A 10,846-nucleotide genomic window follows, 5' to 3' on the forward strand; every position below is an offset into this window, starting at 1 on the left:
AACCAGGCTTCCAGAGGACACAGAGAGGTACAAAGCAGTGAGGATTTGCTTCCAGCTCTTGCAACCACAGCTCCTCTGATTCGAGAGAAATGTTCCTTTCCCTCAGAATTGTAGGAACCTGCTCTGCTGCCACTGCCATCATGCTGCTGCCCCGTTGCTGGCACAGTACTGCCTGGTGCCTGGGGATCTTCCCAGAGAATGGGGAAAAGCCAGGGGATTTCCTTTGCTCTCTGCAGAGTTTATGAGTTCCCTTTCCTCCTTGGGCTAGAAGGAAAGGGCTTTTCTTTGGGCTCTTCTTGTCCTCATTTGGTATGTACTTCCAGGTTTTAGGCTTCCCTTGAGTCCAGGATAGACAATACCAGAAGGGGAGAAATGGTAAGCTCACTACAGGTTTGGTAGAACTTAGAATTCTGGTGTCTTTCCCCATTCTTTTTTTACTCCATTTACCATTTCCAGAGTCCTCAAATTCTATGCATTCTGTCCAGGAAGTCTAGTATGCAGTGGGAGAGACAGAATAGAGTGTGCTTGCTCCATCTCCCCGGGAACCAGAACTCTTATGATGTTCTAAGACTATACTTTGTATTAGATACCTCATTTAATCTTAAACAGCTCTGAAAGGGTTATACCCATTTCACAGATGAGGGGACAGGTATTTATGTAATTTCTTCCTAATCATAGAGGTCATAAATGGTGGGAAAAAATCTAAAATCTGGGGCACCTAGGTGGCTCAGTGGTTGAGCATCTGCCTTCGGCTAAGGACCCCTGCTGGGGTCCAGGGATTGAGTCCCAAATCAGGCTCCCCTATGTCTCTACCTCTCTCTGTGTGTCTCTCATGAATAAGTAAATAAAATCTTTTTTAAAAAATCTAAAATCTAAGCCAGAGGTATCTTGTTTCAAAGTTCATGACATTTTATACTTTCAAGTAATTTTTTCTAATATGCTTCCCCCACACATACAATTAATAATAGCTACTCAGGCGTACACCACAAATTAGAATAGAACTATTCAATTACAGTGAGTGTGAATCAAGCTTATTTAAAACATTTATATTACTAATTCTTGCAGGTATCGAAGCTCCTAATAGTTTATTCAACCTACTAATTTTATTCAGCAAATATTGTGAATTAGCTAAGCATTGTGCTATGTGAGGATTCAGAGTTAACTCCGAGATAGAGAGCCTATCCTCAGGATGTTTCTGGGCTACTCGGGGAGTTATGTGAATGCAAACAATAAGTACAATACAATAATAATAAAAGAGACAAAAAAATAAAGTGCAATGGGAGTTGAGGAAGGAGACATTACTTCTAAGTAGGAAAACAAATGAAGACATATTTCCACCTGTAAAATGAAAAAAAAAAGTGTCAGATAATGTATATGTTTACATATGAGACAGGACCACAGAAACTTTCACTCTAACAATGCCTGTCCCCAAGTGATTTCTTACAGTGTTATGAACAGATCGGTTTTATCATTTATGTTTGTTAACTTCTCCCCAGCTCCCCTGGCAAGCTTTTTTACACTAATGTAAATTCTAAACAGTCCATTTGGGAAAGATTTAAATAAACCAAAAGGTTTTAAATGGTTTATTGGTAACAATGGTTTAAGGAGTCAAAAATAGCCCCTCGTGTATTATATTTATTAACATTTAGAACTTTGAGTTAAACATTTTTTTTCCTGTTTTCAATAGGAAAAAAACATTTGTTTGCATAGGAATTCATGAAGGTGATCCAACGTGGAAAAAGAACTATTCACTGTGGCCCTGGGGTTCTTGTGACAAATTAGTTCCTTCAGAGATTGTATTCAACCCTGAGGAGTGGATTAAACTTACAAGAAATATTTATAACTGGACCGAAGAATATGGAAGGTATGGACAGCGGCTGTGTTTTTCATCAGAGCACAGCAGTTTTGCATGCTTAAAAAATTTAACTAAATATTGAGATGCCCGTGCATATTTTTGATTTTTTTATTAGTTATTAATACTGTTATTTGCTGCCCGCGTGAATCATAATAGAGAACATGTATTTCTGGTTCTCGTGTTTGAAGAACAGTAGGGTGATGGGAAGGCAGGAAGGCCTGTGGTGGAGTGGGCTCCCCAACAGTTTGGGGCATGGCACCTTCCACTTCCAGCTCTTATAACACTATATTGTCCTAAAAGTGGAAGAGATGCATTAACTGCAGTAGAGCTGAAATAGGTACTCTGTGTTTTGGGATAGCTTGCACATGCATGAACTTACCCTGTTTGTTGTTTTCGGGAATGGCAGGTCATTCCTCTCTGGGGAAGACTGGCCCTTGGGTAACATGTTCTTCACAGTTGTCATTAGCCTGGTTAGGTTGTATGGGGCATGATCAGTCTTACTATAAGCATCTCTACAGAGCTGACTCACTCCTGTTGGAAATCAAGTCACCATCTATAGAAGCGTGCCTCCCTTGCCATTTTTTAAAATTATGAATTATTTAAAGATTAGATCACTATTGCATATTAATTCAAAAACAGGCAAGATGATATTAAAAAAAAAATGCTACAAGGAATTTTGGGTCCATATGAGGAAACAGACCACATTGCACCAACCAGACAGATGGATGAGTAGGTCTGGATCAAAGCACTCCATGAGCAGCATGAGGAAAAGTTGGAAAATAATCTTTTCTGTGGCACCTAGCTGGTTCAGTCATTGGAGCATGCAACCCTTGATCCTGGGGTTGTGAGTTCAGGCCCCATGTTGGGTATAAAACTCACAAAAAAAAAAAAAAGAAGAAGAAGAAACTGAAAAGAAAGAATATAACTTTTTCTGCAAACAGCTGACCAAAGGACAAATACCCAACACCACTCATATCCATTCCATCAAAATAGACACATAATAAGAAAGTTTAATTAAAAGAAAAATTCAGCAGATGGTTTAGCCCATGTTCTGTGAGCGGCATCCTGGCTTGAGCAATGCTGTTAGCAAAGCCAGGAGTCCCCTCTTTCAGGCTTATCGCCTTGCTTCTCAGCTGTTTGGCTTTTAGCTGTGGTTGTAGAGTGACCCAGGCTTCGCCCCTGCCCCATTGCCCATCTAGCACTTCTTAGGAACAGCTGGCTCTTCAGATGCCTCCAGCCTCTTCCCACTAATCCTTCATCTGCTCCCATGGGGCACTGGGGCTCATTATGCAGATTAAGAACACATTTATGAAAATCTCAAATTCCTAACGATCAGACTTTTCTAGGAGAATAAGTTTATTATTTCGGTTCCTATCAGTACTTCAATATCCAACCTATTTTATCTGCCTCGTAGGATTATAAAACAAAGATTACATGTCTGTAGCAATAAATGTAGCAGCAGAAAAATGTCACTGTTTTCTTGTAATTACAGGTTTGATCCATCTTCTTGGGAGTCTGTGGCCAATGAAGAGATGTGGCAAGCAAGGTGACTAGCCCACACTTTTGTGTTTGCAGTTTGTTTTGGGGTCAGTGGTAATAATAAAATAACATTTTTTAAAAGATTATATTTATTTGAGAGTGAGAGCGAGAGAAAGAAAGCATAGGCAGGCTGAGGGGCTGAGGGAGAAGCAGACTCCCCACTGAGCAGGGAGCCCGATGATGCCAGGCTCGATCCCAGGACCCCAGGATCATGACTTGAGCTAAAGGCAGATACTTAACCGACTGAGCCACCTAGACACACCCCTAAAATAACATTCATGAGCAGTCATTTTGTTTGAGGCATTGTGCCTCACTGTAGGCACAATGCCTCAAACAGGCTGGTCACTGTACATTCAATAATCTCATTTGACCTTCATAAAAACCTATAAAGAAGTTGCTATGATCGATCCCCATTTTACAAAAGGACAAACTGGAAGTAGAGAGGTTGCTTGTCCAAAGCCAAATAGCAACAAGTGATGGAGTCTGGAACTCACATACAGCTGACTCAGGAATACTGCTATGCTCTTGTGCTCTCTGGCCTCATCTAAATCAGAGTATAATTGATTGAAGAGAAGTTGATAATGCCTCGAATCCATGTTTAATGTGCTAGCTAATTATATAAGCACTTACTGAATACTTCCCAAAGGCCAGACACTATGCTAGGTTTAGAAGCTATGTATGTATGTATGCATGTAACCCAGTTCCTACCCTCAAGGAGCTTCCAGTCTAATGGAGCAGACCCACTTGTTAGAAGAAACTTGAGGATTAATGTGCTAATTGCTATACTCTCCTGTTGTCCCTGTATGGAACACTTTGTGGTGATACAATGGATGCTTTTGGTTCCTGTCATTATTTTAAAATCTTCAGAATACCTAGGGTGCCTTGATGATGCCGTCCATTAGGCACCCAACTCTTGGTTTCAGCTGGGGTGGTGATATCAGGATTATGGTATCAAGGTCTACATGGGGCTCTGCCCTCAGCAGGGAGTCTGCTTGAGACTCTTTCCCTCTTCCTCTGTCCCTCCCCACCCCCCACCATGCTCTCTCTCTCTCGCTCTCTTTCTCTCTCTCAAATAAATAAATCTTTTAAAAAACAAATAAAATATTCAAAATATCTAACACTAACAGACTTTGGCCTAAATATAATATAAAAGTCTTAAGTGGTCTACAGAAGAGGATACCAAGTATATATGAAGCATTTCTTTCCGCAGAGAAATGGTGCCCAATTTGAGCCAGAGACTGTGCTTTGCACTGAGGATCGAGTTATGATAGAAAGGATTTACATAAGTTTAAAGAGGTTTTTAAAAAAATTGTCAAGAAATAGAGCTCCAAAATAGCAATTACAAAAATAGCCATACTATGGTTATTACATCAGTGTTTTTGAAAAGTCAGAAAACAGCATATTCAAGTTATCTCCCTAGTTATAGGGACAAATGCTTGCTTTGAAGAACTGATCAAAGATGCACCGTCTGTTCGCACAGTTCTTCAGTGTGATTGAATGTAGGGAGGCTGGGGAAGAAATCACATAAAAGAAGAAAGCAGGTCATTATTCAGGCAGGTATTGATTTAATTGGTGTGCAGAATACAATTTGAATGAGTTCATGTGGTCAAAGAGTCTAACTACCTTTGAAGAACTAGTCACACCTGGCCCAAGCAGTTGGATTGGGTACCTTCGGGGGTGTGCTGACAAACCCAGCAAGTCTGTCCCTTCCCGGCTGCTCTTGAGTGACAGTGATATACATCCGGAAGAGAACTGATATGTGATAGTGATGATGAGTTTAAGCTTTTTCCTAAAAGCAGTGTGAATGCAGCATGTTGGCAGTGGGGAAAGGAGGTGCTGCTGGTTCAGAGTACGCTTCTGTGAAGATGAGAGAGGAAAAGTATACAATAAAGGGATTTTTTTTTTGTATGTTCTTTATCAGTGGAAGAGTCTGACAGATGTAGCTTTAAATGTGAAATTTGACAACATGATTTTAATGAACATTCCCACCTCCCCTACTCCCAGGATGAAAACACCATTCTTCATCTTTAACCTGGCGGAAAGTGTGAGCGTCCCTTCAGCTGTGAAGGCTCAACTCTACACTTACGCATATAACGTATGGTACACTTTTATATATATATATATGTATATATGTATATGTTTGGTGAAAAGGTGGTGGTGATTGGAATGGAGTGTGTGTATCACAGTAGAGTTTCTACTTTTTTGTTTCTAGTTTTATTTGGCTTTAGGAAGTGATATAAATGGAAAACTACTTGTGTATCACAAATAATCTCTAAAGTAAATGGTGTGGTTGGCAAATGATACCCCTCGTCATAGATGTCCAAGTCTTCATCTCTGGAACCTGTGAACAGAAGGCCTTACATGACAAAGGGGACTTTGCACGTGTGATTAAGTTAAAGATCTTACGATGGGGAGATTATCCTGGATTATCCAGGTGGACCAGTGTAATCGCATGGCCCTTCTAAAAAGGAGGCAGGAGGGTCAGAGTCAGAGAAGGAGAGGTGGTAACGTAAGCAGAAGTCAGAGAACAAGATTCGAAGGCTCTGTGTGGCTGGCCTGGAAGGTGGAGGATGGGGCCACAAGTTGGGGAGTGCAGGCAGCCTCTGGAAGCAGCCAAGGGCAAAGGAACAGATTCTAGAGCCTCCAGAAAGAACATGACCCTGCTGGTTTTATGAAAACCTTGATTTTATGTATTTTTACCTCCAGAAGCATAAGATAATAAATGTATATTGCTTGAAGCCACTGTCTTTGGTGGTGATTTGTTACAACAGCAACAAGAAACAAATAAGAACAATTGGAACAGAAAATGTCACCACCAAACAAGTTCTGACAGGTTGCCCTCTGTGCAAAAGTCCTGACCCTGACTGCACTCGAAACGATAGGTTTATGGCTGATTGGGATTTCATGAGGAAGGGGAAGGGTCTTAGAGAGTGGCTCTGACTTGTGACTGTGGCCCCAGGAGGTCAAAGCAGCCTTCAGAGGGCCCAGCCACAGAGAGGCTCTTGCACAGGTAGGTGGGCCTTTCTAATGGAAAACAAAAGGACAGAGCAGAGGCTTGCTGGTATCCTGCTTTCATGAGCCCCTTCTCTTCTGTAATCTGTAGCCCTGGGCTCTTCAGATGCCGTCTGGGAAACGGAGGCTGTCAGAGGATGAGGACATTGGAGGATGTCCTGGCCAAGGCCAATGAGACCAGAGCCCCAGAGCCATGTGTGTGAGCACCTGAGGTGTTGGCCATCCCAGGTTGTGGTGGGTCTGCTCAGCCCAGGCGTTGGTTCAACGCTATGTCCAGATCACATGGCATCCAATCAGTATGACTCATTTTACTCCTAAATTTTGGGATCATGGATCCATCGTTTATTCATTTACTCATTTACTCACAGAGCATTTATTGAGAATCCAGTCTGTACCAAATATTGTGGTGACGAACAAACATTGTCCCCCTGCTACCAGAGGTAGTAGCAGCCTGCAGAAAGAGACAGGAAATAGAGTCCTCCTTTACATTCAGTTTTGTAAGATTTGCAGAGGTGCAGAGGGGGGCAGCAGGCTGTGCATGCGTATACCCTTCCAGAGAGGGGGTGGTGAGGAGGGGAGGGAGGCTTTGGAGAAGTCACCAGAGTGTCATCTTAAAAAAAAAGATTTTGTTTATTTGAGAGGAGAAGAGAGAGAGAGAGCCTGAGCAGGGTGAGGAGCAGAGGGAGAAGCAGACTCCCTCCTGAGCAGAGAGCCAGATGTGGGATTTGATTTGGGGATTCCGGGATCATGACCTGAGCTAAAGGCAGAATGCTTGACTGACTGAGCCACTCAGGTGCCCTGGAGTGTCATCTTGAAAGATCAGAGGGAGCTAACCAGACACATGATGGGGCCAGAGTAGTGAGAGAATGGGTGTGGGAGGACAGGCCACAGGAACAAAGGCAGAACCCTCCCAGGTACCCCATTGAGGATGTCCAGGGATCTATTATGGGGGACAGCAAGCTGGAGTTCTGTCTGGCATTCGGGAAGTCCAGCTTCCAGGTCTGCTCCACCATTAATTGTCAACTGTAAGTCAGTTCACCTTTCTAGGCCTCGATTTCTTCTAAATATAAAAGTGGGCTTTAAGCATTATCAGTGATCTCTCATGTCCTTGTCATGGCATATCCTGTTCATCTCTAGTACTCTGTGATGGTGTCAAACACAAGCAGTTATTTAGTTGGAAGAAATAGGAGACTTACTATTATGTCATATTCTCATCGGTGACCTGTTCCCTGGTCAGTTGCTAGGCCACTACTGAAACTAATTCACAGATTTACTCTTCCTCTAGACCTCTAAACTTTACTCTTTTGAGTGGACACAAGTCCATAGGTCTCTTCTTTGCAGATGTCTCCAGATGTGTGATCTTGCTTGCAAGGCAATTCCACCCCTGCCCCCCGCCCCCCGGTACTGGTTTTTCAAGAACATTCTTGTTAGCTGTAAGACATTTTTGTTATTATTTAAGTATTCCAGTCAGTAACTTAAACAGAACTTGAAGTTGAGGGAACATTAAGTTCAGGTGTAGAGGGGGAGCAGGGATTATCCCTATTTAGGAATATGTTTGTTAGATTGGTGTCCCCGGTAAATAGAATAGAATCGGCTAAGATAGTAACACATAGAGGAGGAAATAGAATTACAAGTGATGTGAAATGACTGGCTTCTTAAGATACAGCACTTGTGGCTTAATAGGCCACCCAGAATAAGTCGATGATGTGTCGACAACAAAGTGTTCTGCAAACAGGTAGTATGCTGGTTCCAATAGCTAAAGACGACACAACAGGGAGGTCACGACTGAGCCTGTCGTTCTCTTGAGCTAATGGGGAATGCTCACTGAAGGGCTGGCCTGTTTCAAACTCCAGAAACTTGGTAGGATTTTGAGAACTGGGGAATGTTAAGAACCTGAACAGTTCCTGAGCGCCCGCTCTGTGGCAGGCAGCAAGCCGTACACTTCACACGTGTCCCTCATCGGAGGATCAGAAGGAGGCTCAGGAATAGGAGCAACAATTAGAGTAAAAAGACCCACGAGGAAAGGTAGAGAAACACTGGGTATTTGACCAAAAGAATGGAAGAGCGAGAGGCTAGCTTCATAGCTTTGATGTGCATGCAAGTGCAAGGGGACTGTTTCCTTTGTGATGGAGTGAAAGTGAAGGGGAAAACTGCTTTAAAAGTGAGCTGGAAGGCAGAAGGTTATTAAATAGCGAGATGACACATCAAACGTGAATTCTGGGATTTTTCCTGTGGATACTATTTAAAAGTAGGTTAGGTGGGTATGCATTTATCTGCCCTAGAGTAGAAGTTGGGGCAATAGTTAATATATTGGGTCCCTTTCAACCTAATGATGTGATGAATACAGTTCTAACTGCAAAAGCCCTTGGTCCTGGAGAAGGTATCATTGCTTGTTCTGTGTGTTCACCGAGTCTGTTGCTGACCTCAAGTTCCCACAGATCCGACACCAATTTACCAGACCCCAAGAAGGTTGTGACATTTCCCAGTAAGCAAGTCTAGTGTTCCATTGTGCAGATTTGGGTCGACTTTATTTGTTAAATTTTGCTGTTTCTCCCTGGAAAACTCAGTATCAAAGACTCAAACTCTGTCCAGTTAATACTACCTCTGATGTTGCAAAACAAAATTCCTGATCTCTGTGGGCAAATTTTTAACTGTCAAAATTGTGATTACAGGATGCTCCAAAGATTTTTAATACCTATAGGGATGGCTCTTAAATTCTCTATGCTCAGCCTATTCGATGATGGATTCGTTTGAGCTGTTTTATTGTTGCTATTGTTATTACTGTTGTTTTTAAAGTAAAGAGAAATTTTTGTCAAAATGAGGTTCAAAATTTAAATTCCTTCAAGTTCTCTTTCCATGCAGTTTTCTAAAGAAATCTATTTTTTCCCCCAACAGCTAAATTTAGAGTTTCAACCTTTTTGCCTGTTGAGTAAATAGCTTTCCATGAATTAGAACTAAATCCCTTTCCCAGAACATCGTTCTGGAGGAAGAGCATTTTGTCCTGACACAGTGTGTCTTAGGTTCCCTCCGCAACATCCGAAAAACCCCAGAAGCAGTTTTAGATGAAGCCCATTTGCCTCCTGCCACTGTAATAATTACAGTAACGTTCTTGCATTTTCTGCATGGCCTGGCAACGATTCGATTTTTACTATAGGATTTTTACTTGGATTTTTCTTCTTGTGTGATTAATTCCTCTGTGTTTTCTGTTTTTTTGGTGAAAAAAAAAAGTCAAGGAATAACGATGGAATACCAACATCTTTGCTGTTTTTCAGCTTTATAAGGAGATTGTCTATTTACAAAAGGAACACCCAGTGAATTGGCACAAGAACTATGCCATCGCCTGTGAGCGGATGTTACGCCTCCAGGAAAAAGGCACAGACCCTGAAGTCTTGATATCTGAAACCATCAGACACTTCCGTCTCTACACCCAGAAAGCATCAAATGATCCCCAGCTGCCTGATATTTTAATTGCTCTAAAGCACTTAAGAAAAGAACTGCAAAGTCTGAGAAATATGAAAAATGTCTGAAGCAGCAGAATGTGAAAAACCTGCTCATCATTCAGCTTCCAAAATTCCGAAGTCCAGAAGTTTTTCCTCCAAGAAAAAAAATTGCAAAAAAAAAAAAAGAAGAAAGAAGGAAAGAAAGACTAAGTCCTCTCCCATCACTAAGCAATACTATTTAGTAGGATGTTTTAGTTATTGTGATGTGGTGGGTATGCAAATTCTGTTTATCCCACATCACCAAATTAGCATTTCAGTGAGAATCTTCCAGAAAACCTTCCTACTTCCTCAGTCTTTCACTTAATGACTTTGCTTGGTTAGATGCTAGAAGAGAATGGACGATTTTCAAGTACTTTCAACATCGATTGCAAATCTTTTAAGGGCCCCTGCTTACTGGGATAAGTTTTGAAGATTAAATTCTTAAAATATTAACACTAGACCAAAGACACATTTTCTGTCTCCCAAAAGCGATTTTTTTAAGAGTGAATCTTGCTCTGCTTCAAGTTAAAATACTTTTTTTTTTCTTTTAAGTGGCTATGGTTGTTACATAATTTCACAATGCAAGCCAAACACCAACCCAGTGAATATTTTTTAAAAGGTTGGAGTTTTATTGTCTTTGATAATTCTCTGAAATCATTAAAAAATAAAGCTAATTTGTTGTTTGCTCTCTTTCAGTTGCATAAAGTGGCAAATAAAAAGGATTTTGTATTTCCTCACTTAATTTTATATTTATGTTTTACTTCTGTATGGGCTCATAAATCCGGGCCCAATAATTAGTAGGCTCCTGCTGCCAAAATGCAAAAAAAAAAAAAAAAAAAAGCGGGGATTGGAGGGGGGGGATGGGGAAGTGGTTCAATAAATTCATTTCTTTGACAAGCATCTTTTATACATATTACTAAAGAGAACAGAGTAAGAAATGCAAATAATAGTTCTTTATTTT

The 10,846-nt window shown here is 41.2% G+C and overlaps 1 protein-coding gene across 2 annotated transcripts in view; it reads left to right on the plus strand.

The window, feature by feature from the left end:
* Nucleotides 1–10,622, plus strand: part of TMEM260 (transmembrane protein 260) — a 66,947-nt gene extending 56,325 nt beyond the window's left edge. For both annotated transcript variants that reach the window (XM_072761643.1, XM_072761642.1), the window contains 4 exons: nucleotides 1,688–1,864; nucleotides 3,348–3,401; nucleotides 5,399–5,489; nucleotides 9,679–10,622. In XM_072761643.1, the coding sequence (XP_072617744.1) occupies nucleotides 1,688–1,864; nucleotides 3,348–3,401; nucleotides 5,399–5,489; nucleotides 9,679–9,933 (577 nt within the window). In that variant the 3' untranslated portion in view covers nucleotides 9,934–10,622. The remainder of the gene's footprint in view (nucleotides 1–1,687; nucleotides 1,865–3,347; nucleotides 3,402–5,398; nucleotides 5,490–9,678) is intronic.
* The last annotated feature ends 224 nt before the right edge of the window (nucleotides 10,623–10,846 follow it).

The sequence above is a fragment of the Vulpes vulpes genome, chromosome 6 (assembly GCF_048418805.1).
Source record: "Vulpes vulpes isolate BD-2025 chromosome 6, VulVul3, whole genome shotgun sequence".
In the NCBI taxonomy this organism is placed as follows: domain Eukaryota; kingdom Metazoa; phylum Chordata; class Mammalia; order Carnivora; family Canidae; genus Vulpes; species Vulpes vulpes.